We start from the raw sequence: 27,847 nt of genomic DNA on the forward strand, positions 1-27,847 counted from the left end.
CAAACAAAGACTTTATTGACACGTACACTCACTCGACAGAACTCATAGCGTATGAACGCGTAGATATTCCAAAATACGTGTTTATCTTGTTTTACTTTTTCCTTGTCAAACGAATGGCACTGAAGGTATGGCATAGCGTTGCCCAGCAGTGAGGAGCTGCCAAACCGTGTTTAATGTATCCCCTTTTCAAAATGTGGAGCCCAGTCGTTCTTTTTTCAAGACCTTTGGTGCAAAAACGATGAGAGAGAGAGTGAAGTAACAGGATGATGTGATGTGATAAATTTGATGTGACATTGCGATGGTTATTCAATGAAAAATTAAAATAGGTTTCATCTTATTCCTTTTCAGGCTGTTCTTCAGTCGCGACTATTTCTATTTTTTCCCGATGCTCTGCTGCAGCAGGCTGTACCACTCCAAGCGCTACAGGCCCGGCAGCGGCGGACTGTACCACATCAGGCTTGGTAGCAGCAGGTTGTACCACGCCAAGAACTTCAGGCTTGGGAGCAGCAGATTGTACCACGCCGAGTGTTTGAGGGTCGGATGCGGCTGGCCGTACCTCACCACGGGCCTCTGGACGTGCCACGGTTGGCTGTCCCGAGAACGTTTGCGAGCTCTGCAACTGATGCCGTGGTGGCTGAGATCGTTGTGCCTGAAAAAGAAAACTCGAAAATTATGGTACGGAAGTAAGTGCACTATACTCCAAGAGTAAATAATCGTTACAGTTATTACGCAGAAATGCAGGTCGTATATTTCCCAAAAGATGGCATGTTCTTTAGAATTACAAGACGTGTTTCTCGTTCTTAAAGAAGAACTGAGATGGCACCATTTTTTTTTTCTTTTTCGGTGCAGTGTTCTCCAACGAACAAAATGATTCCTGGGAAAGAATGACGAGTGCAGTTGGCCTACAGAGCGAGCACGCGGGTTCTGTTCCGCACACCCTTCGAAAAATCCTTCTCCTCGTGAAAAGAGCGCATCGCAGAAAGAGAGGACGTCGTGACGTATGCTATTCCCCTCAGGTGACCAGTGACGTACAGCTGCACAGCTTAAGCATGCAGAAGCGGCGCATGAGCTGCGAAGGAAAAACAAAGAAACAAGCCACGGTGTCTCCAATACGTCACGCGAGAATGGTGTCGGCTGTCTCCGACTGTTTCTCTTTTCCTTTTTTTTATTTTTTTTTCTTTGTAAATTCGATTGCACAGCGATAACGCACCGCAGAGCGAAAATATTTTGCAGGATGACTCCTGGTAGAGAGCTTGATAGATGAGGCAGGATTTCGAGCGACGTTAAATGTCATCCCTTTGCTCCTTCAAAGGGGCAGTGCGTACTCCATCAAGTTTTCCACCACCACGCACGACAGTGGGATTCTGCTACCATCCTGTTATCTGTTCTTACTTGTTGTGTCACAATGCGTTACCTTCCACGTAGCTTGAATCTAAAATATTAACGAGTCTTTTCGGCTAAGCATAGCTAATAAAAAAAAACGTGTAGGAGATAGATGGCTCAACGTAGACGAAATTTTTTGTCATCTTTTGATTTTTGAAATATTTGTCTAGTGCTTGATGTGATAAGCGTTCTCGTTTGAAGCATCTTTATTCTGTGGGGTGCCACAAAGTGAACGAAGGACGCGATGCGCCTTTTCTTGTCATTTCCTGGCAGGTACCCGAATGCTTCTAAGGCCCGCACCGAAAATAACGTATCCTCGTTAAGCACTAGCAACCATTGAAATTCTACCAGCCCAGACAAATTTGGCGCAATTGCAACAGTTGCTCGCGGCGCTATATATTTTAAAGATGTATGCGTTATCCCATAGATCCCATAGTGTTGAAGGGTGTCTGTCCACTTGACAGCAAACGGTGACAACGATAAAGTTAGGGCCTGTTGCTTTGAGCCAGGTGGCGCGAGTGAGCAGCAACGTCAGCGCCCCAAATTATGCAACGCCCGGTAGTTTAACAGACGACGTGGCACTTTCATATACACGGTCTCGAGTTGTTCGCACTCTTCAAGAAGCACCGCTTTGTCTGTGGATTTCCTACATGTTTTGTAGCTTTCCTTGGCCCCATACCATTTGAAACACCATGCAAAACCCGCTGATGAAACTACCTACTGTTGGGATCGGTGGCAGTTTGGGCCCGAAATGGCGCTGCGCAAACTTCACTGCAACAGCAACAGGACAGTGGCGGACTATTGGGCGTGTTGTTGAACCTGAAGCGCGAATCAGAAATGTGCGAAAAGTCTCGAAAACTTTTACCAGCTATCAAGAGGACTCCGTCAAAATTCAATCACGACCGCAAGTTCGTGATACGAGCTGAAGCTAAGACAGCGTCCACTTTATAAATGTGGCTTATTTCTAAGCAACTCAAGTGTTGAAGACCGACCTGAACCTGCTGTGGTTGGCTTCGTGGCAACTGAGACCGCTGCGCATTTGGTTGCGTCTCAGGGCGGGTCCTCGAGGCTCTCCCTGTGGACTCCTGGTTGTCTGGCACATCGGAGGAGTCTCTCTGCTTTGGCTTGGGTGGTTTGAACATTTCGGAATTAAGGTGGAAGAAGTTTGGCGAGTCGTCGCACTTAACGTTGTACCACCAGTCGCAAGTAAACAGCTCCTGTTTGAAGATGGTCCCGTTGGGGCAGAGGAAACTCTTTTGACGGTTGCCGGGCTGGCATGAGTGGAAAACCTGCACAAGAGTAGGACAAATGAACAATGTGGGTCCGAAAGGCAGATACACTTCGCGAAGTAGATATATGGATATATATATATCAGCATCATCGTGGAATTACGCGCTAGACACCCTGAGCAGCACAAATCTCAACACATATGAACATACATAAGAAAGCGACGAATAAACCAGCTGGTGTCCTCTGGAAAGGGGCGATATTTTCTTGAGCCTTTCGCTCCGTGTGCTGTGTACGGATTACTCATTCCCAAAGAAATGTTACATCGCTTAAAAAAAGCGTTGTGTGTAGTCGAAAAACCTTCTGTGACCCAGACGACATTTTAATACGTTTTTGTTCGGAAACCCTACACTCTTAAAAATGAACTTCACCGCATAGCACGCTCCTAGCCAACCATAATCTCGAATGATATCGTTATCTGCCCTGATTTGTTGAAAACGGGAGGCGTACGCCTTTTTTGTGACACTTATGCTGTTCATAATTGTCACAAAAAAGGCAGATAACGATATCATTCGAGATTATGGTTGGCTAGGAGCGTGCTATGCGGTGAAGTTCATTTTTAAGAGTGTACAATGTCATAACCAAAATAAAAGCAAAACCACTACAATACTATCACATTGTACAAAGTGGGTAACATAACCTTGAGCTTGAGGACAAGTTCGGTCATGCTACGCACGTCATCCATGCACTGGATTGCATGCTTCTTGGACATGCATAATGTGTACAAGACTCCCATTTTCAACAAATCAAGAGACAGAATGATATCATTCGGAATGGTGATTGGCTAGGAGTTTGTTACGTGGTGAAGTCCTGCCGAACGTTCCGTTAAAGCAAGAAACCTTATTCTCTTTCTGCAGAAGGCAGGTCTTGCTCAACGACCCATCTAACACTTTGCTCTCCCCGACGAACTCATGCGCCCTCTGCGCATCTCCGCCCTTCATCCTCTATCCTCCATCCGGCTTCTTCTTTTTTTTTTTTTTTTGCTATAGTCGTGACGACGCCACTTCTATGTGGCCAACAACAGCGAGCCGATGCTGCTGTTCCCTCCCTCCCTGTTTTAACAGAATAATGAAATTGCCGTAATTGCTCACACAATTAACTCATCGCCGTCCGTATTACACGGACCCGGCAATTTATTTTATTCCCCAATTTGCTTTGTATGAATTATGCGTCCCTTATACGGCTAGTTAACACTCTGACTACATTCTACACTGCATACATTCTACAAATAAAGCTTCACCGCATAGCACGGTGTGCGCCAACTGTTGCACCGAATGATAGGGTTATCGCTTCTGATTCGAAGAGGGGGCGTACGTCTTTTTTGCGGCAATTTGGATATACATGACTTTCACGGGTAAACATAAACAAGCCTTTCGGTGTCACGAAGACTTCCGGTCCTTCCGCGACTAAGGATGCTAGGAACCAGCCACCATGCAGAATGATAGCTTTCACTTTCCTGATTTGCTGAAAACGGGAGGCGTACGCCTCTCTGTGGCAATTTGAATTGCCATTAAAGGCATATACGGCCCTCTCTCTCCTCAAATCAGAAGCGATAGCAGTATCAGTCGACATAGCGGTTGGCGCAGACCGTGTTTGCTGCGAAACCGGATGTCGTAATAGTCGCCACAAAAAGGCGTACGCCCTTGCATTTCAGGCTCATCACTCATCAGTATCATTCATCCCGCCCATACGCCACCTTGAACCCTTTAAGTTTCTTCGTTCCGCCTTTTTATTCTTTCCTTTTTTTTTTGTGCTGTTGTCGTGGCCAACAACGGCAAGCTATTTCGGCATCACCCCCCCCCCCTATTTTTAGAGCGTACACTCTTAAAAATGAACTTCACCGCATAGCACACTCCTAGCCAGCCATAACCTCGAATGATATCGTTATCTGCCCTGATTTGTGGAAAACGGGAGGGGTACGCCTTTTTTGTGAGAATTATGAACAGCATAAGTGTCACAAAAAGGCGTACGCGTAGGTTAAAAGGCCCCCGAATAACATCGTTGACTTGTTTGTAGGAAATGGGATAGGTCCGCCTATCCTTAACACACTATGCACAATGCCAAACGTCCAAAAATAGGTCGATACATCCCAATCTGTCTCCTGATTTGCAAAGGCCGAGGAGCGTACGCAATTGTTCTAACACTTAGCGTTCATGTGAACTGTTACATGTACGTCCTCGCTTTTTACACTCTCAAAGGAGAACTTCACACCTCATCTCATCGTCATTAATTTAGTTGTTGTTCACTGCATAACACGCTCCTACCAAAACATCATCCCGAGTGACATCGTTTCATGAAAGCAGGAAGTGTACGCCTTTTTGTGACACTTCTGCAGTTATGTCGATTGTCACAAAAAGTCGTACACCCCGCGGTTTCCGCAAGTCACCAGTGATAACGGTATCATTATGTGCAATAGTCGGCCTTCAGGGTGTTCTGTTGTGAAGCTCTGTCTATTTTGCGTTACGTGTAAGTGTACTCCAACCCTCTTTGTTTTATCCGTTTTGAGTACGTGTACCATATTTACATGGTGCATGAGAATGTTTCATAACCTACGCCTCATGCTACACTCTTAGAAGGGTCGCCTCTAATAGAGGTAATATACAGGGTGTTTCACGAAAATCCCCCGGCTGAATATTTCGTGAACAGGTGGCGCTATCGAAGAAATTTCTTTTCGGTAAAGATCCTTGGGACATCGACCATAAGCTCAGTAGTGAGCGGCTCATTTGCATACGCTCACTAATTAGATAAACATCTTAACTTTTAACTTTTACTTCGCACGCTTACGGAACCTCTGTTTAGGCATCGGGACCTTCAGTGAAAAATATTGCAAGAAAAAAAACGCATCGGCACTTTGTGATTTTTTCGAGTAATTAATCGGTTTCGGTTTACATATTTCTTGCGCGGGGCAGTGCATCAATGCGCTCTTTGGATCAGCTTTCCGGTTGTCAATTTCGTGTTCATTCCGCTCAATGAGCGGAAGTCATCCCCATATCATCGTCATCATGTATTTCTCTCTCTCTCCTCATCCGCCTGGTTTTAGTAGTATTCCCCTACCTTTCCCATCATGTTGTACTCTTCGAGGAAGCGGGGTAGGGTGCGGCTACCACAGGGGAGCATCCCGTGTCATCATTAGTTTTTCTACATTTATTGCCGTCGCTGTTGTCGAGGAAGCCCACTTTCTCTACTATTATAACTCAATATCTGGTCCTTGATACAGGAAAGCAAGTTGGAGTAAAGCGAGCAACACTGTGCAGCATGTAGCTAGGCCCATTATTTTTACAACCACGCCGCTCTATTTCGCGCTTTGTACTGGCGTTCCAAGAAAGACGGAGGAGTACAGCACGTGTCTTTTGTAAACATTATCTCCCCTGAATTATCGTCGCGACTAACTGAATTAGAAACGTGAGGAGTCATTGATGCAAAATCGATGAAAACACGGGAAACTCACATGTATAGAAAAGTTTGCTAGATAGGGGACCAGGGAGCCACCATTGTTAGGCTTCTCGTTAACACCACTGAAGAACAGTAATTACGTAATAGCTTCGGCACGGGTCATTCCTTCGTGTAATATAAACAGCTTCTTTGTTCATAGCTTCATACCGGCAAGCTGTTATCATCACCGTCACCACCACCTACTTCTACACACTCCACCCGTGAATGCGATAGTGTGTGAGCGGAGGAGGGGGGGGGGGAATTTATTGGCAGAAAAGAAAGGGGAAAGGTCAGCCATGCGGCACGCCGGCTTGCTATTCCCTAAACAAAAAAAGAAAGAGAAAAATGAAAAATATAAACAAGAAAGAAAAAGGAATAACAAAAAGAAAAATTAATAAATTAACAAATTAAAACAAGAAAGAAATGAAAAGGACACTCGGCTCGCAGGGAACCCAGGAGTGTGAGCGCCATAGCAGGATGGAAGTGTGTTTGCGGATGTGGGTTTTCCTTTGTGAAGATCGCTTGGGCAAACACGGGAGGGACACAAGACAAGCGTGGTGTTTGTTTTGTGTTCCTCTGTATCCGCCCAATCTCAGGCTTCATGTTAAATCGATTCATACCCAGCCCGCATATTCCTGTAAACTTTGCAATCCTGCTCCTGGTATAATAGCTGTCAGATTGTATAGCAAATCAATGAGCAATACACTATACTGCAGTTTTCCCTGTAGCAAGGAATATGCATTCTCAGAATTACGCAAATAATCAAATGTGCTGTACCTGACATCCAGCCTCTACGTCAGCATACATTCCACCATACTGCTGCTCGTCACAGCGGAAATTCGTGAAGGGAACTTCGCTGTACGTTGGGTAGTCAGAACCAGCCAGTCCTGGTAATTTTGACCGGTAAGGATCAGGACGACGTGTAGGCGTCACACCGAAGTTGCCAGGAATGAAGACAACACGGTTGATCTTCCGTTTGGGCGTTGAGTCGCCGCTCGTTGACGGCGTCGGAGAACTAGGTCTCGCACCCTCTGGAGCAACCGTTGACGCCGAGAATGCTCTCTGTCTCAATGCTGCTTGGAAATCATTTCTGAACGGCTCGAGGCCTCCCGATTGTGCATTTGGTTGTGAAGGTTGGGGACCTGCTGGCTGTCTTGCAGGTTGCCTCGGTTGAGGAGCGGGCGCGCTACTTGGAGCACGGTTGTTAAACTGAAAGTTGTTTTGTTGCCTTGGAGCCTGTGGCGGAGAAGACGGTTGGAAGTTCTGTTGCACGGCATTCCGCCCGTCGTCACGTGGCGACACAGGTGGGGAGAAGTCTTGACGAGGTGGTGGTGTCCGGGCCTGGAAGGAGTTTTGAGGCGGTGGTTGACGTGCTTGTTCTGGTCGAGCTTGAGGTGACTGAAATGCGTTTCTTGCAGGTGGATTGCCAGCCTGTTGGAAGTTGCGAAGAACTGGAGGCTGTTGTTGTGTCGGTCGTGGTTGGTTCTGAGGTCGTTGCGGCGGTGGTTGCAAGAAACCCTGTACCTCGATTTTTGGCGCTCGGGAGGTATCTTGTGGTCTTTGTAGTGGCTGGATGTTCGGGAATCTTTGGACATTTCTTGGGCCCTGTGTTGGGTTTGGGCCGCTATTGAAGCGTGCGGGCTGCTGTGCCCTCTGCGGTGCCTGCGAACGGTCGTTGGCTTGCGTGAAGTCTTGCCGCTGAGGTGGTGCGACTTGGTCTCGCAGGCCAGCTTGGGTATCTCGGTTTGAAAAACTTTGGAAAACTGGCGCCCTGGTGGTCTGTGGGTTCAGGCTGAGTAAGTTTTGCTGTGGGTTTGGTGTTTGCTGGCCTTTGAAACGTTGGAATGGTTCTCGGAAATCTGGGCGTGCAGGCACGTCTTGGGAGTTTGATTGTTCACTTGGTTGTGTCTGTCGCTGAGGGGTCTGGAAATTCTGGAATGTGGATGTGCGAGAAGCTTGTCTTGGTCTGAAGTCAGATAATGTTTGTTGCTGTGGTCTTGGCTGGACCTGCTGCGGGCCTTGCGAACGCTGGAAGGTAGGGGTGAAGTCCTGGCGTTGTTGATGCGTTTTATCGCCAACCTGTTCTGCGTCCTGACGGGGCAGTTGGGAAGGAGTGAGTATCCTCTGGAAACCTTGAAATGGAGGCCTGGCCTGGCTTTGTTCAGAAGTTTTGTCGTCAGTCTGTTCTGCATCTTGACGCGGCTGTTGTGAACGAGCAGGTAATCTCTGGAAGCCCTGAAATGGAACCCTCAAGTCCTGGCGTTGTTGGGGAGCGTTTTCGTTAGGTTGCACTTTTTGAAGTGGCTGTTCGGAACGGATAGGAATTCTTTGAAATCCTTGAAAAGGGGGCCTCAAGTTCTGTTGTTGTTGTTTTTGCTGCTGAGGGGTTCCATTGTCAGTTTTTGCTGCGCCTTGAAGCAGCTGTGCGGGCTGAACAGGAAATCTTTGAAAGCTCTGCAGTTGAGGAGTAAAATCCTGGCGCTGTTGGGGGCCCTTAGAGTCAACAACAGATTGTTGGTCGACCGCTTGCGAAGGTTGCTCTGGTCGAGGAGGAAAGTCTGGGAAACTCGCTGCCTGCGGACGCTGACTAGACTGGAAGTTACGACGTGGTGTAGCTTGTGGTGCAGTTAACCCTTGTGTAAACGTACGTTCCTGAACATCGCCTTCCCTCGGCGACACCGTACCTTGGAAAACGGCCGAACGCAAAGCCTGCTGCTGAAACGCTGGTGCCTTAGGTGTTATCCCTCCATTGGACTGGAACGTGATTCTCGTCGTACGCGGCTGCACATCTCTCTGAGGACCTGCACTGTTCGCGAACGGACCAGCATTTTGAATTGGTCGCTGGCGAATAGTTGTCGTACCGTCTCGGAACCTAATGAAGGCGACTCGAACGGGCTTTTTCGTAGGTCGCGGCTTTTCATCCGAAGTATCATCCGCCTGCGAGTTTGCTGTGTCACGGAAACTGAATCTAGGCGCTCCGCCTGCGACTTGAGCCTGACCTTGCGTCGGCGGTAGCGATAGAGGAAGTGATTTAACTTCGGAAGTTGTATTGGAGTTTGTAAATGTGAAGAAGTGTTCATGCCTGGCTGCGCCTGGAGCAGCAAAGTTCTCGAACGGTCTTTCTACATGTGAAGTACCGGTGTTGTTAAGGGGTTTCGTGTTGGCCCCCGTTTCGGATGCCTGGTGGAAAGTCTCGAAGCGGAATCCACTTCCAGTAATATTGGGAATGGCGGCAGCCGCTTCTTCGAATGCCCTTGTGTCGAAGGTCGGCGGCGACTGCTGCGAGGGAGAGTCGAATTCGGTGGGTCTGATCTGGCTGACAAAGAGCGGGCTCTTATTGAGAACTTCAACTTCGGAAGAAGGTCTGACTTCAAGTGTAGATGAGTCTTCGCTAGTAGGTAGCGGCGGAGGCGGTGCCGTAGTAGGGGTGGCTGAATCGCTGGAATCGCTGGCCGCTAACGTATCGGCAGCTGAGGCGACCTGGAAATTCAAGCCACGTTGTATCAGTGCGAGTGCTCAAAATATGCATTTTGGCGTGCAGAAAGCTGAGACACGTGGTACACATAAGGACTGCAAAGAGAGTTACAAGCCGAATAGGAGACCGCAGAACAAGCGATCGACACCTTCAGGCAGTCCGCGGCTTCTACGAGTGCTAAGCAAAAACTACGCGCCTTTCTTCTACCTTGCCGTTTCCTTTTATGATCATCGCCAGTATTTAATCTACATGCCTTATTCCATACTAGACAGGGCGTCCGCAGTAGCTATGGACAGAGTTCTATAAAATAGGGAAATTATATTTTATGTCAATTACAGCAAATGACGATACCTTCTAGGTGAAGTGGGTCAACTTATGGCCGCCCCAGGGACCTTCTGGGACGTTGTCCTAATCAATAAACACAAGAACGCGATTTAAGGAATGGGCGCCACCATTAGTGCTGCCACTCCGTGGTGGTCACAGGAACTGTGCACGTGTGGACTGCTGTTTGCCGAGTTCCTTCATTTTCCCGTGTGTGTTTTCGTTCATTTTCGTGTCCGTTCGTGTTCATGTGGTGCGCGTTCATTCTCTCCCGCTCTGGAACCGCTGTAGAAAAGATATCGCATCGACCAGTACTCCTCGTCGTGAACAACTGTGCATATCGCACGCCGAAGCAAGCAGTCTTCTTTTTCCTTATCTTTCGAACGGTGATACGCTACCCAGATGCTTACCGGATGACAATGTTATGTTATCGTCAGTCGTACTCATGAAAGACGGCGGCCATCAGTATTCACCCCAATGGGAAGAGCAATTTCGGCAGTTCCCCCCCCCCCCCTGCCGTTGTGCCGTCGCTGGGAACGAGGCTACGGAGCGCGCGGAGACTGGTGGTTTGAGAGTAACGCGACAAGGCCTATTCGCGGCGAGACCCTCACTAGGAACGCCACTGTGCCGCCTCTTGGTGGGGATCTTCGTTTCGGTTGCGTTTTTGTTGCTTACAGTAAAAACTGCCATATTGGAATGAAAATGAGATTTACTTGGAACACATATGTCGTTTTCGTCATGAATCACCAGGAAATATCAGTGCTGGACAGCCTCTTACACGTGCAATGCCTTGATACGCAATGCAATGTGCGAATACTGCCCGGGAATATCCCCACGACACGGTTCGTTCAGTGAACACCAGGGGGCGACTCCCAAACTTCTCGGCGCGAATAGCGCGAGAAAATGGCCCCCAAGAGACGGCAGATTCGGAAGTCAGTAATGTCGTTCTGCCAGAAATGCACTTTGACCTTCAACCGAGCTCCTAACCGATGTTGACATGACAGGCCAGTTGGCGTGTGGCTTGTACGTGTGCGTGTTTCATAAAGTGCGCACGGGCCACGACCAAGTCTGACGCCCAGTCAAGACGGAACGTCCGTTTAAAATCTAACCCATACGGACGTCCCATGCAGGCACCAGGTTTTACGTGGGCTTAGTTCAGCTGGTATTGAGGCAAGTGAGTTGGTCCACTTTGAAATTCGGCAACGATAAAGGGTGCGCTGGTCATGTCGCCGCAATTGCTATCGAGTAGCTCTGGCCCTCGACGGTTACACTCGCAGACGAAGTGGATGTTATAGAGGTGACTTCAGAGAGCACATGCGATACAAATCTATACGTCGCTACAATGCGTGACCGTTGTCTTGCTACGAGAATCGGTTCATCTTTCGACCGTCCCCGATGCAATTTGTCCATAAAAACTTGCGGAAAGAGTAGGGCGTGCAGCAAACGTGATGTCGTGCTGCCATGGTAACATCATCTTTGTAATTTCCTGTAGGATCCACGAACACAATTCGTTGACAGTGGCCGAGCAACTCCTTCTGTTGGAAGACTGGGAGAAGGAGGACACCAGCTCGCGCGGCTCCGTGGGTAGCATCACGTCGAGTCTTGGAGGTACCAGGGTTCGAATCCCGGTGCCGGATGTACTGTCTCGGGTTTTCCTGGGTTTTCCTCAGACGCTTTCAGACTCAGACATATGACGGTGCAGTTCCCTTAGAAGTCGGCCCAAGACGCACATTCCCCCACGGCGTCAGTTGTGACGTTGCCCACCTCTGTGAAGCCGACAACGGCGAGCCCTTTCACCAGCACCACCACCACCACCGGAAGGGACAAGACGCGGAATGTCTATGTCCGGGGTGTGTATTCCGGGGTCTGTATTCGCTGCAGATGTTTTTTTTTTTACAAAAAAGCTATGAGAGCAGCTCAGATACCGTTTTGCCAGGCGGACGTTCCCTCAAGGAGAGTATGTAACTGCTAGATCAGAAATTGATAAAAGTAATCAGTTAACAACTTAATTAAAGGGCTTCGAGCAATCGAGAGCACGCAGAACGGGAAGCAATTCTTGTTGAAAGCCATTCTCATTGTAAAACATTCTTCAAACGAGCACGTGCGTTGAAATATCCACCGCCAAATATGCAAATGATCCGAAACTGAACCCGCGCGCATCAGGAGCCCAGTGAGAACATGACCTTCGCAATCGGCGGCTTATCTGGCGCCGGTGGTGGTAGTGCAGAAAGAGTTCGCCGTCGTCGGCGTCACAGCGGTTTGCAACGTCATTATGTGAATGTGCGCCCTGGGCCGAGTTCTAAAGGAACTGTGTCGACATATGTCTCACAGCGTCTAGGAAAAACCCCAGACAGCACAGCCGGCACCTGGATTCAAACCGGGGTACCTCCAAGTTTCGACGTGACATGGCCAGCACGCTAACCACTGAGCCACGCGCTCTGGTGGCTTATCTGGCCCATAAAACTGTTGGTCTATAGCCAGCAGATCAACACTTGCTCCAACCATATCTATCGCTTCAAAACACGTGGTCCTTTGACGTGGAATGAGCGTTGTCCTCCCTGCGCTCCCGATGCCTGCGGTTTAGGTTTCGCCTCATCTGCATAGCGAAACTCGATTATGTATATTCCAACATACGTGCTCGTTTCACGATTTTTATTGATCTATCTTTTTTTCTTTCAGGAGTGTGGCTTTGAACGAAAACTGCCTTCCATTCTATACTGTCTCCTTTTTGCCCGAACCTGCCCAATTAAAGAGCTAGTTCGTCGATACTAGGTAATTAGTCATTTATAGAAGTTACATACTCTTAGCCAGAGGGAATGTCTGCTTGGCTGTGTATCTCATTTCCAAAAAAATGGTGATTGATTCATTTTAAAGATAAATAAATGGAGATTTCGGCTTCACTATATATAGTGTGAGACCTGCAACTCCAATCACTTGCACCAAAAAATGCTATCCGTGCTGCTCTCATAGCTTTTTATAAAACCATCTGTAAGGGATAAAAAAAAACATCCTGTTTTCAGGATTCAAAAAATTCAATTGCATGTCATGCATGTTTCATCTTGTTTGTATTGTTGATGAGCCACGAGGAAAATCAGCCCATCTTGACGTTACAGCCCGCTATGTTACATAGCTTTGATTTACTGACTCCCTTTTATTTTCTCCAACAGCGCCGACAACTGAGGCCAGTTCGGAAACTCTGCTCCATTGACTTGACACTTAAGTGTAGCACTGCACCATGTGCTCCAGGAAAGCGCAAACAGCCTCGTGCTTCATAACTAGCTCACCCTAAATTCTTAGTACCTTCCTCTTGGTTTTTACATATTCTAATATCACGTGACTGAACTGTATAGCACCCTCAACTACCCTAAAACATTTACACTGCCACTGGTTTGAGACACATTTTTCCCTCCTAAGCTTAAAGGAGGTAAGAACTCATGCTTGCAGGTATTTAGTTACGGGTGTAATAGGTGTATTAGGTGTATAGGTTATTATTATTCTACGCTTCGTAATTCCATTTACAATTTATTGTTCCATATTTCTCCTCCATAACATGTGCAGCGTTAATACAAAAACTCACTGTTTTTCGGATACGGGAGGGTAGACGTACCGTCATCCAGATACCTCTATCCATTGTTACGTCATCTGAAGAATTGTAGCACGCAATCAGACGCCAACGTGGAGGTACACATAACGTTCTGCTTTACACTCTTACAAACTAACTTCACCACATAGTACGCTCCTAGTCAACCGTCATCCCGCATGACAACGTTCTCTTCCCAAATTTGTTGAAAACGAGAGGCGGAGCCTATTTTGTAGCCGTACATAATTGATACATAATAGCTCCGCATCTTGTTATCAAAAGATTATGGGCGAGAACGTTGTCATTCGGAATGATGGTTGGCTAGGAGCGTGCTATATGTATGTGGTGGTATGTATGTGTGTGTGGCCTACCGGATTCATCTATACAAAATGTGTCACAGTTAAAATCTCCGTTTGGAGCCGACACGGTCGGCGGGCTAGCTTGGTAGAGTTCATAGCTCCTTTAAAGGGCAATTAGCTTTCCCATTCGTCAAGCAGTCCAATAGAGCCGCCATGCAATACATTCTCGCTGTGCGGTGTCCTGACACAGCGCAATCAAATAAAAAAAAAAAGCTGTCTGAGAAAGAACCCACAGATGGCCGCCACGATCCCCGCATGACGTCGACAGGTCCCCGTGCCCTTTCGTCTTTGTTTCTATCCTCTAAGCTCACGCGTTGCTTACACCCGCTATCGCGAGTCACATGTCAGGGGAACGGGCTACGTCACGAACACCCTCCTACTTCCTTCATTCTCCAACACGGTCTTGCCAAGGTGGAGAATATTGTAAAGGTGCACAAAACGGAGGTCTCGCGTCTGCGCTCATCGTTCTTTCGCGAGAACTCATTCTGTTCGTTGCAGAACACGCCATAGCCAAACAAACAAACAAAAAATCAGTGGCAATTTGGTGGTAAATGCGAGAAAGATGCGTTAGCATTAAGCGCCTTTTCTAGTTCATACTTGACTTCCGGGTATCCACTTCCGGTCTCAACCCAACTTCCGGTTGTCCACCTCCGGTCTGACCTCGACTTCCGGTTGTCCATATCCCCCTCTATACTAGACTTCCAGTATCGACTTCCGGTTCAACTCGACTTCCGGTACCCCACTTCTGCTCTAACCGGACCTCTGCTTTTCCACCTCCGGTCTATACTTGACTTCCGGTTCGACACTTTCGATTACTGTATGTAAGTCCATTGAATTAACCTTTAATTAGCCTCAATTACTTTCGAATTTCGATTACGCTGTAATTACCCTTTAGTTACCGAAGGTAACCGTAGGTTACCTGAGGTTATCTTCAATTTCATTTAATTCCCTTTAATCAAGTTTACTTGCTTTAATTACTCTCAATTCCCTTTCAACTGACGTTAATTATGTTTAATTACATTGAATTACCACCGGTAACCTGCGATTACCTTCGGTAATCTTTTATTTCATTCAATCGTTCTCTTAATTACATATATCTTACATTCATCACCTTTAAACTCAACTTTCTTGCTTTAATTGCCTTTAATTACCTCTACTACCTCTTACCTCTTACTCTTAATTATCATCGACTACTTCAATTTCAAATCATTTACCTCCATCTACATGTACCGTCTTGTATCCCCTTTACATGCCCACTTATGCCTCTGCCTCAGTAAGGCTTCACCATCTCATACACCGACACACACACACACACACACATACATTGGATGGTAATGGGGTGGGCGATTCACCGCCACTGAGGCGGTACACTGCCCACACACACACACACACACATATACATACAGCTCTTGCCATTTTCGCACTCCTAATGCTAACGCATTAAAAAATGATTCGGGGTTGACGTCAGTGCTCCTTTGACTATTCCCTCCTAATCCACATTCGTACGAAGTAGTTGATCATATATCTAATACGTTATTTACGCTACACTTTTAAAAATGAACTTTACCGCATAGCATGCTCCTAGCCAACCGCCATCCCAAACGACATTGTTAACGATTTGTTAAACGATCAACGATTGTTAAACGATTTGTTAAAAACGGGGGGGGGGGGGTGCAAGCCTTTTTCTTTTTTTTTCTTTTTTTTGTACCACTTATGCAGCACATAATTGATACAAAAAAGACGCTTTCAACACATCAAGGGCGAGAACGATGTCATTCGGGATGATGGTTAGATAGGGGCGTGCCAAACGGTGAAGTTCATTCTTACGAGTGCAGCAGTCGCCCCCAAGCACCACCCTTCGGCTACACATTAAAAACATAGCTTCACCGCATAACACGCTCCTTGCACACCATCATCTCGTGTGACAACGTTCGCTCCCTTGATTTGATTGTATGAAAACAGAGGGCATACGCCATTTTTGTGGCAATAATAAACTGCATAATGCCACAAAAATAGCGTACGCCCCCCCACCCCCCACCCCCCTTCGCTTTCTGCAAATCAGGGTTAAGAACAATGTCACACGGGATGACAGTTGACTAGGAGTGTGCGATGTGGTGAAGTTCATTTATATGAGTGTATCACGATCTGGTGTATATCGATCTCGAATGACGTCGTTCTCTCCCCTGATTTGTTGGAAGCAGGAGGGGTACGCCTTTTCTGTTGTAATTATGTCCTGCATAATTGTCACAAAGAAGGCGTACGCCTCCTATCTTCAACGAATCTGGGGAGAGAACGTTGTCATTCGAGATGATGGTTGGTTAGGAGGTGAAGGTAATACCATTCCGTTTAATGCATTAAGTTTGCCGTGTGGCTAGGGTACTAGGTTTTCTGAGCCGTTTAGTCCACGACTCTCACTTCGACCACCAGAGAGAACGTAATCGTCGGGGCATCCAGTCGCTTTGTGTTCGTTATGTACGTTGTTTTGCGCTCGCCTACTTACGTTTTCTTCCCCGTGTGCTCCACTAATCGCTGAGAGCAAGAGCATCACAGTCAGACCTAAAACAAAAGAAGACAGAGAGAAGTAACGATATCTGAAAGGCAACATATAAGATTCCTCTTCGCCATACAAGATCAAGACATAAAAGACGTAGTAAGACCAAGGAAGGGAGTTGCCTCAGGACAGAAGGCGCCGATATTTTGAACAGAGACTGTTCTTCTTCTGGGCACCGTCCTCATCATAGGGAAGAACAGTCTCTGTTCGAAATATCGGCGGCTTCTGTCCTGAGGCAACTCCCTTCCTACATCTCCACCGGTTCGCTGGGTTTCTACCCATCTACGTAGTAAGACCAAGTAATACGGTCATCAGGTTAATGCGAAAATACTCCAAAAGCCGGGAGATGACCAAACGAAATTGCATTGTAACAAAAACTGTGCCCCCTTCCCGAACAATACTGTCATCTCCTTAAGTAGCGGTTGGTTGTCAGCTCTCCCGCTCAGTCTTGCACTGATGATGCCCGTCGTATGACAGGCGAAGCGTCTGCTTAAAGTTGTTTGTTGTTACGTTAAGTTGGAGTCCTCTCTTTCTTTCGTTACATCAGGTTAATGTAATAAATTTTCTTTATACAGGGTGTTTCACCTAACGTGATAAAAAATTCTAACTGGCGACGTACTCGCCGGAGGATTGTGGGACTTTCGGCAATTTCCTCCTGGAAACTTTTGCCACCATTGAGGGAGGCTTTGGACAATTTTCAATGGAGAGAGGACAGCAGGAAGGAGTGCATGGGGGACAGAAAGGATGGTTAGTATGCGTCCTGGGCCGAGTTCATGGGGAACTGTGCCCACATTCGTCCGGAAATTCTTCGGAAAACACAGGGGAAACCTCAGACAGCACAGCCGGTGACAGGATTCGAACCCGTGTCACCTCCCTGTCTCGGCGTGGAAAGCGATCATCCTAACCACACTGCCACGGGAGCTGTTGACAGGGAACTGTGCCGACGTTTGTCTTAAAGGAGCAGTCTAGAGGCACACAACTTTGTTTCTGTTCTTGTTCGGTATGGAATGTTAGGCGCCCGAGAACCGTTTCCCCACAATTGCTACAACCGTAGCGAAATTGGGAGGCCTGCAATAGCCCCCCGAATCTCCCGTGCGCGAAACTTTGCGTGCGCCCTTCTTTGCCTTCACGGTAGACACGTGATGAGTGCCGCCACGCGTGTCACTATGTGATGTGTGTGGTAGGGCAGCTCCTCATTGAACCCGATATCCCACGGTCGATGTGAGCAACAACGTCTGCTCCCGCTTCGGAGGCGCTAGACGTCCTCCGGCTGCGTGATGTCCGAAACGAAGGATTCGAAAGATATCAACGACAAGACCTCGACTTTTTCGGACCGCTGATACCACGAGAAGAACGAGTGGTGCAGCACGAATCTAACTGCGCGTTGTATAGCGATACCCCGGTGCTTCCCGACAGTGTGCAGCCTGTTTGACCGTTTCCACCGCACCGTTGGTTCAGTGGCAAACAGGTGACGCCAGAATAGCGCCGTCATTGCTTGCATCTGCTACTGAGAGTTTTATGAGAAGCGAGTGCGTCCTGTGCCTTTTGGTGTGGTACTGTGTACTGCGCTGTCGCACCAGAAAGGCCTTCAGCGACGCCATCGTGACGTGACAACTGGTGTGGACGTGCGGTATAGCTGCATCGCAATGCTGACCGAGCGGGGGGAATATCGGCTGCTGTTCCATCGTTGACGTACGACAAAAACGCTCGGCGGTGGTTGATAATCTAACTAAACTAACTAACTATCCGAACTAAAGACTATCCTTCTTTTAAAGTAGTAAAGACTCCTTCTTTTTCTGGCCCATTCGGCGGACCTTGTGCAAGCGACAGTCAGGCGTAATGTTTCTCATTCACGCAACCCTGGACTCCGTGCTAGTGAGCTGTACGGCCACACACTTCGCTGGTGGAGGTCGGTACACGACAGATCGAACAGACATTGCCGTGACTGGGAATTAGAGACTACGTCGGAGAGACATCCTATAGAGCAAGCGCCTCGGAAGTATTATCGCTTTGAACGGCGCACTGCTGGCACGTACATCGCTGGAATGTAGGACATCATCCACAGCACAATTCCTGCGATGGCCAAAGTACTTATCCATCACCACAGCATATGCACAGCAACGAAGCAGGATGTGTTCGATAGTTTCGATTTGCTGACAATGTGTGCAATTTGCGTTGTCCAGAGAGTCAATCTTGAATAGTTGCGATTTAGTAAAAGCGCTTCTTGTACGGAATTTGAAGAGCAGGGTTTGTGTACTGCGAGAAAGTCCTTTCAACGGGAGATCAAGTTGATGATTTTCCAGGATGTCCCGGATCCCAGGGTGCTGTATTAGAAATATATAATTGGTAACATATTTTCTGTCGCTGTCTCCCGGCGTTGGCAAACAGGGGCCCTTGCTGCGGTGGGCGGCAGCTGATAGTTGGTCCGCTTTTTCGTTGCCACTGATGCCCACGTGGGAGGGAATTCATTGCAGGGAGATGTCTTCACCGATTGATTTGCGTTGGACACATGATGTTCTGATACACCGGGCTAGAATACTATTGCATTGGGGTTCATCACCATTTGGAGAGCGCTACACGAGTCTGTGAGTCTGTGAGGTGAGGAGCTGTCGGTGGTGGTGGTGGTGGTGGTGATGGTGAAAGGGCTTGCCGTTGTCGGCCTCACGTATGTGGGCAACGTCACGACTGACGCCCTGGGGAATGTGCGTCCTGGGCCGACTTCTAAGGGAACTGTGGAGGAGCTGTCGGTAATCTTTCATACACAACTACGGAGCCAATCCGAAAGAGGTACCGCATTTTGCGTGTATGGGATATAAAGCTGTGAAATTGATGACAATAATTTTTAGGGAATTCAAGAGTCACCCTGATACTTTTCATATAGGTTATAGCTTGTCAACCTATTTCACGCCTTATTCATTGAGTCCAGCGCCAGTGGTCTCAGTCCCTCGTCACCGCACACTCCAAACTCCTGCCTTTTGTACTGGCCGCTTACTACAGTCGGTATTATTATATGATGTGTGAATGTTCTTCGCGAACTTAGAGAACAACTTGTGGAGCTGATGTATTAGGCACCTTTTATTCTCTCTTATTTCTCGTGTATTTTATCAATTTTATTTGACGTTCTTGTCAAATTTTTGTTTTTCAAGTTCTGTTAGTGTTGTTGTTGTTGTATTCCTACATGTCGTGTGCCTTCCGCCACGTCAGGGATTAATTTCCCTTTTGTGGGGGCACGTAAATAAATAAACTGTAATAAAAATACAGTCATACAGTCTCAAACCTCGCTAGCAATACAAGTGTATAAATAACTAGAAGCATTGTTAGCTTTGTTAGAAAAATAATGCAGATTGGTAAACTAAAGATATAGAAATAGTAAGCCAAAACGCTAAGGAAGATGGGTTCACTATTTTTGTGATTCACCTAATCAGCCTACAAGCCTACATTTGGCAATACGAACTACTTGAGCTGTGTTTGCATTATCCTGAAAGCTTCTTGTGTTCTATCGTCTCTATAGTACTTTCGTTTCTAATGTATGATTATTAGAGTTATTAGTATGGTATGGGTTTTAGTGTACATTTCATCATATATTGTAAATATCATCAGCCATTCGATCACGTGTAAATACACCTTCTGTATATATAAATAACTATCCTACTTGATGACAATAAACACGTGTAAATAACTTTTTTGTCCCATCCTACAGTGTGCAATACAGTCTTTTTGTACCCATGTCATGACCTTCGCCAACATAGTTGCTTTTGCACCGGATGCAACTCCTGACAACTTCCTAACAAGGACGGTATGACATCAGGACTTGTTTGCGAACGTTAAACGTAAAAACAGGTGATGAAGAAAACGAAAAAGGTCGTCTCGACCCTCGTGTAAATAATGCTATTATTTTTCACCTCTGACACCTAAGTAAAGGTTGTGAATAAAAATTTAAAAAAAGTGATGTTGTGTGTTAGTATGAATCGGAGTACGTGTAAAGAGGCCTACCTCCTGATAGGCATGTTCCCCGCATGTTGACAATACAGACATGCCATAGCCATTTGCAGTGACAAATAGCAGCGTCACTGTATGTTTCAATATGTGGTAGCACAATGTTAAAGCATCCTAATGATCGTTCTCGTTGTAATGCTGTAGACTGTAATATTCTCGATTGAACATTGTATATGTGTACATGAACATTGTAAAGGTGACGCTCTTTTTTTTTAATGTTCAGCCAACCTGCAATGCACCATTTCAGGTCCTCGTCAAACCTCAAGTTAAAATCCCGGGAATAGTTTTGGTTTTGACGGGCCAGGAGTATCAATATGTATGTACTAATCCATTGTTGTGAATCCAGTGAATCAAGAACTTCATGGAAAGTTCTGGGCTGCGGCCTAGGCAGAGATACTCCTTGCTCATTTTCGTCCATGTGTAGCCGTATGCGGCGCCTGCACGTCAAATACCCATGGTGAAGACAGGCGTCTGTCATTTTTTTAGAACACCAGCGCAAACGAAGTGCACCTGGGGTCGTACCACTGCCGGCTGGTTGGACGCACGGCACGCTAGCCTCCAGTGGAAGCTGGACCATGCGTCCTTCCACTGCGTGAACGTTTGCAGCGCTTTCGGATATGTCGTACGGACACTTGTCCGTCTTGCGACATGTCCGAGATTATAGGACATTTCTTTTTGCGGTGCCTTATTCCGCTTTTATTGTGGAGTAGCGCGGTGCAAATATTTGAGCTCCCAGGCACCATAAGTGATGCCTTCTGCACCTGGCGACATGTGATAGGTGTACCGCGGCCCTGAATTCAGCCAATAAGAAGTCCATATCCATATCTTTGTTCACCACCGGTTCTCTTCCTGCGATCGGCTCTTGGATCTCGCAAGTGTATGCGTGGAGGACCTTAGTGTTTGCACCTTGCGAACTTGCAGACATCATCTTACAGCAGGCACGCGCAACAGCATTCTCAGACCGCTTGAGAGACAGCGCGAGCACACCCAATAGGTGGCAGGTGCTCTGTGTTAGACTTGCTCCACGCGAGGATTAGTTCCTATATGTCCTGCTGCGACCTTTGCGGTTCGGGAGGAGCATCATCGAGAACTAGTAATATTTTCGTTAGCTGTTCTGCTCACATGTTCGGCTTCACCGTTTCTGTACAAGACGTACGGAAGTCCTTCCGGTTGATTAGCCTGTAGCAGCAGCGTCATAATCATCACCAGCACCGCCATCGGTTACGCGCAGCACTGCGCGTGACCCGAGCTTTCGTTTTCGGTTCATCGCCATTAACCGTCATTAAACCCATCAACCTCAGTAGAGCCTGGTCGCCTCATTTCTCGCTCTACAACTGGTGACCCGGACGTGATGTTTTAGCGTTCCACCATCATGAACGGCGACCAGCACTCCACCAGCTCTTCGCCTCCCAGCCGGACACCGCCACTTCCACCGCTTGAGGCTTCTGTGGCACCTGAGGCTTCTGTTGCAATCAATGCCATCAGCACGTCGCTCCAGCAACTCCAGACTACGGTGGCGGCCCTTGTGAACCGGGTGGACGCCATTCCCCCGCAGCGACCACGTTCCCCTCGCCGCCCGTTTTGCCGTCGCTGCTCGCCATCCCGTCAACGGTCTCCTTCGCCCTCTCAGCACCACTTCTGCTGGTATCATCGAAAATTCGGCGATGCCGCAAGGAACTGCCAGGCCCCTTGCTCGTGGCCGGGAAACGCCCCCCCCCCAACCATTAACGGCTGGCATGGCTGGGGGCGACAACAGCCGGCTCTTCCGGATCACGGACCGCGTATCCGGCTGTCGCTTCCTGGTGGACACCGGGGCTGACGTGAGCGTCGTTCCACCAACCCCCGCAGAAAAACGACACCGACAACCAGACTTGGCTTTGCAGGCCGTCAACAAGTCCACCATCTCAACTTACGGCCAACGCTCCGTCACCCTTGACCTCGGCCTGCGCAGAGTATTTCGTTGGGTTTTTACCATCGCCGACCTCCCCTTCGCAATCCTTGGCGCAGACTTCCTCCACCATTTCGACCTTCTTGTGGATATTAGACGCCAGCGCCTCGTCGACAACACTACTTCTTTGCACGTTTATGGAGCTCCAGCGCATATAGCCGCCATTAGTCCCACCATACGGCTACCGTTGCCCACTGCTTTCGCCGACATTGTCACGGAGTTCCCCGCTGTCCTGCGCCAATCGCACGCCTCTTGCCCACCTCGCCACAGCGTCACTCACCACATCGTGACACGGGGCCCCCCTGTCTTCGCTCGCCCCAGACGGCTGGCTCCGGAGCGCCTCGTCATTGCCAAGAGGGAATTTGAGCACATGCTCGAACTGGGGATCATTCGGCCTTCCTCCAGCCCGTGGTCTTCCGCTCTCCACATGGTGCCCAAAGCAACACCTGGTGATTGGCGCCCATGTGGGGACTACCGTGCACTCAACATCGTCACGGTACCGGACAGATACCCGCTTCCCCATATTCAGGACTTCACCGCGAATCTTGACGGAGCGACCATCTTCTCCAAGATAGACCTCATCAAAGCCTATCACCAAATTCCCGTCCATCCCCCTGACATCCCGAAGACTGCTATAACCACCCCTTTTGGCCTCTTTGAATACGTGCGGATGCCCTTTGGCCTGCGTAATGCTGCGCAGACATTCCAACGATTCATCAACGAAGTGCTCCGCGGCCTGGACTTCGCATTCGCATACATGGATGACATCCTCGTCGCAAGTCCATCTCCGGAGGCTCATCGCGCCCATCTGCGCGCCCTGTTCTCGCGCCTGGAGGACTACGGAGTCTCCATCAATGCCGCCAAGTGCGAGTTTGGCGTTACCACCCTTACCTTCCTGGGACACACCATCACCCCGCAAGGCATCCGGCCACTCGCATCCAAGGTCCAGGCCATCCGAGACTTTCCTGCCCCCACTTCTCGCAAAGGACTTCGTTCATTCCTCGGCCTCGTGACTTTCTACCGACGTTTTGTGCCTCGCTGTGCTGCCTTGCTCCAGCCTCTCTACGCAGCTCTCGGCGCTGACCATCCGAAAGAGGCCCGTGCTGCCCCTCTGGAGTGGACACCGGCAGCAGAACGTGCGTTCGAAGAGGTCAAGCAGGCCCTGGCAGATGCTGTGCTGCTCCACCATCCTCGTCCTGACGCCGAGACAGCGTTGTTCGTCGACGCCTCCACTGCTGCTGTCGGCGCAGTCTTGCAGCAGCGTCAGGATGGCCACTGGAAACCTCTCGGTTTCTTTTCCCAACGTCTCTCGCCAGCCGAAACACGCTACAGCACCTTCGGGCGTGAGCTCCTCGCCGCCTACCTGGCATGCAGACACTACCGCCATTTTCTCGAGGGCCGCCCGTTTGTGCTGTACACCGACCACAAGCCTCTCATGTTCGCCCTGCGATCGGCCTCCCTCAACCACTCGCCTCGTGAAACCCGCCACATGTCCTACCTCTTGGAGTTCACGACCGATGTGCGACACGTCGCAGGCGAAGACAATGCCGCTGCCGACGCACTCTCGCGGCCGGACGTCAATGCTCTCCATCCGCCCCCCGCGGTCGATTTGGACGGCATCGCCCAGGCGCAACACGCTGATCAAGATCTCGCCAATCTTCGTTCCTCCCCCGCCTCATCCACTACTTTTCGGGAGATCTCGCTCCCCGGTTCGACGGCAAGTCTATGGTGCGACACCTCTACTGGTACCCCGCGCCCTTTCGTTCCCCTGGCCTTCCGCCGGCATGTTTTCAACGCCCTCCACTCGCTGTCCCACCCTGGCGTGCGCGGCACGCAAAAGATCGTCGCAGAGCGCTACATATGGCCTCGCATGAATGCCGACGTCCGTGACTGGGCGCGGGCCTGCCTGGCCTGCCAGCGGTCCAAAATCTACCGCCACACCATCTCGCCTCCATCGCGGTTCCTTCCGCCAGATGCACGTTTCGACCAGGTCCACATCGACTTGGTCGGCCCGCTTCCTCCGGCCAAAGGCTACCGCTACCTGCTCTCGTGCATCGACCGCTTTACCCGCTGGCCGGAGGTAACGCCGATCCCTGACATCACGGCAGAGACGGTGGCCCACGCATTCCTCTTCTCCTGGGTTTCCCGATTCGGCGTCCCGTCCACTGTAACCACGGACAGAGGACGCCAGTTTGAATCGGCCCTCTTCGGTCACCTGTGCAGCGCCCTCGGAACCCATCACATCCGAACCACGGCCTACCATCCGGCTGCCAACGGCCTGGTCGAGCGCCTTCATCGGCAGCTCAAGGCTTCCCTCCGCGCCACTGACCACGGCGACACAACCTGGCCCGAGCGTCTACCCTTCGTCCTGCTTGGCCTTCGCGCCGCGATCCGCCAGGATGACTGCAGCGCGGCCCACATGGTCTACGGCTGCCCGCTCCGCCTTCCCGGATCATTCTTCACCCCCTCGGCCCCGCTCGTGCACGACCCTTCCTCCTACATCGACCGTCTCCGCCAGCTCTTCCGGGACCTCAAGCCCACGCCTACCCGCTCCGGTCCCGCAACACGCGTGTTCGTGAGCCCCGATCTTAATCAAGCCACCCACGTCTTCGTCCGCCGGGACTCTGTGCGCTCCAGCTTGCAGCCTCCCTATGACGGCCCCTACAAGGTCATCTCGCGAGCCGCGAAGTTTTTTCGCCTCGATCTTCCACGGGGACCTGACACTGTGGCCATCGACAGGCTCAAGCCCGCATTCCTGGAGTCGGCACCTCTGGTATCGCCCGACCCGCCCTCCCTACGTCCGTCCTCACCTCCTGTCTCCAGCATTCCTCCCCCTCCACGTCGAGTGCATTGGGCGCCGCAGCTCGCACACTACGAGCCGCCCGCCGCCTCGGGTCCGGCTCCTGCACTCCTTGGCCTCGGCGCCCGACCTTTCCGCCAACCTCGGCCCTCCTCGCCAGCCTTGTCATCCGCCACGGGGGGGAGCCCTGTAGCAGCAGCGTCATAATCATCACCAGCACCGCCATCGGTTACGCGCAGCACTGCGCGTGACCCGAGCTTTCGTTTTCGGTTCATCGCCATTAACCGTCATTAAACCCATCAACCTCAGTAGAGCCTGGTCGCCTCATTTCTCGCTCTACAAGCCTAACCCATCTGGTCGTGGGTTGGCCAGGCATCTTAGTGACACTTATGTAGTTATGCTAAGTATCAGGCGGTGGTGGTGGTGGTGACGGTAACAGCTTGCCGTTGTTGGCCTCACAGCTGATGGGAATCGTCACGAATGTAGCTGAAGATCTTGATGAGATGTTGACAAGATAATGAGGGAGTGATGTAGGCAGGTTCGGTGGTTTTGTGCGATAGAGGCCTCCAAGGCAGCCTTGTTACACATTCTTGTACGTCGTTCTTTCGTGACACACAGCGGTGCATCTCATATCCGGTAAATGGAGTCGAGTAGGTTAAGTGCGTGTCATTCATTTTCAATGGAACAGTGTGGATAGGGAACAGTATCATAAGCATCGAAGCTGTGCAGTTAAAGCGTGCAGAAAAAGGGTCCAATCGAAATTAAAGTCCCACTGCGGAAAAGTGATTGAATCCAAATCCAAAGTCACTCTGAAGAAAAAGGATTCAATCTCAATGAAAATCTCTCTGTAGAAAACTGATTCAGTCCTTTAGTGGTAGAACGAGAAAAGGAGGGAGATGGTTAAAAATAAAGGACAGCTTGGAACGATGCATTTCTACGGTTTTGTTGGGAACACTATAAGTCCAAGTTTTACTCATTGATTAACCGCCAGTGAAATATTAATATATTTCAAGTGGATTTGTATCGAGATGGAGATCATATCCGAGATTTCAGATCCACAACACTGATACCAAGGTGCCTTATATGGACGCTCTTCGATTCTCAACACTGCTCCCACGAGAATGAAATTAAGAAAGAGAAATTAGAACTGCGAGCAAGGCTCTGTTTTTAAGATACTGTCCTGCCTGAATGTCACCTGTGAGGGCCAACCCCTACGATAATTATTACGCAGTACCAAAAAAAAAGAAAGAAAGAATACATCGCGCCAGTAGTGACGCAGTCGTGATGAGACAGATTTATGGTGTTTACATCAGCAATATTCACCAGCGAAATGCATAGTGAAATAATGGCGGGGCAAGCATCAGTGCCGTTGTGACATAGTGTCAGTAGAACAGGAGAATACTAGTGGTTGCAGAAAAATAACAATACAGGGCAGTCACGTGGTCATAGAATATCAGGATATGCTTCCTCCATAAAGCTGTCGCTTTAGCTATAAAGCTCGAGATGCTTACATTCGGCGTTAATAGAGCTACATATCCATTCAAACAAAATACACGCAGCACCAGACTGTCGCGTACATCCTACTTGTGTGTTCATCATACACGTCTTGATTCTATTTGCACTTGCACACTCCAACGATACCTCTCCAAATTCACCATTATATATCTATGTCAACCCAGCTATATGTAGAGTATACCACTTCCTGTCCAACCGCCGGGAAAGCTCACGAAAAGCTCGCTACAAATCGGATGTGTGCAGTGCACTTATTCTTCCAGGGGGCGTAGCCTCTCACAACGAACGCGGGTATATTTATATTGTTTACTCAGCGTTGTGTAAGGGCACGTGACCCTGCCCTGCGCGTAACCCAGAAAGACATTTCTTACCTGCGACTCCCACGTGGAAGAGTGAAGCCATGACGTGCATGACCTCGCCTTCCTCTTAGACAGGAACCGTTTCCTCCTGCGGAAAGAGAAATGAATCGAGTGAGTCCTTCTTCTTCTGGCATACGAGGGTCGACCGGTTTGTATTTCTTGTTAGGCTTTCGCTTTTGTCTTGCCGTATCATCTTCACGCACTGTTCGCCGACCTAAAATTACGTGAAGGGTTTTGGGTGGAGGTCGCGTTACTCGACATTTTTCTCAGAAAGTAGTGCAACGGTTAGGAGGGGTGTTGCGAGGAGGTAGTGTAGCGCTTCCGCACCTCTAAATAGGTTCTTATTGTGTGATAGTAGTTCTATAAATGGGACGCTGAAGAAGCTTCTACAGGAAGGGAGGACAGAGACTAGAGCGATGGGTGTCACGCACGGACGTTGGCCGATGAAAGCGCTCTGACTTCTAGGTTTATGAGCCACGTATTATATGGAGCGTAAAAAAGAAAAAAAGAAAAGCTGGAAATCATCGATATTTTTGTACATTGTCACTTGGGACAGCCGTCCTCTCGAAACGTAAAGTATTCTACTCTGTTGGGTTTCGTGCGCACCTGAAATATCGCGGAGCTCGAATGACTAGAGATTGGGGACCACAGGGGGGACCACAAGGAACACCGATCACACATCGGTCCATAGACGAAAACGTGTCGCTTGAACGCAATGCATTCTGGACAGGTTTTGGCATTGCAAACGTCAACTTACCCGTGACCATAAAAATGGCTGCGTCGATGATCAGAGGTCAAACGGTTTGTAAACAAAGTGATTGTTGTGAACAGAAGTAGGAGGCGA

The 27,847-nt window shown here is 49.0% G+C and overlaps 1 protein-coding gene across 1 annotated transcript; it reads right to left on the reverse strand.

The window, feature by feature from the left end:
- On the reverse strand, positions 1-27,093 carry LOC135389226 (serine/arginine repetitive matrix protein 1-like). Its single transcript, XM_064619292.1, has 5 exons — positions 27,016-27,093; positions 16,338-16,393; positions 6,880-9,582; positions 2,376-2,672; positions 1-649 (listed from the first exon to the last, which is right to left on the reverse strand). The coding sequence occupies exons 1-5, from the start codon at positions 27,053-27,055 to the stop codon at positions 335-337; spliced, it is 3,411 nt and encodes a 1,136-aa protein (XP_064475362.1). The 5' UTR covers positions 27,056-27,093; the 3' UTR covers positions 1-334.
- Between the last annotated feature and the right edge of the window lie 754 nt (positions 27,094-27,847).

The sequence above is a fragment of the Ornithodoros turicata genome, chromosome 3, assembly GCF_037126465.1.
Source record: "Ornithodoros turicata isolate Travis chromosome 3, ASM3712646v1, whole genome shotgun sequence".
NCBI lineage: Eukaryota > Metazoa > Arthropoda > Arachnida > Ixodida > Argasidae > Ornithodoros > Ornithodoros turicata.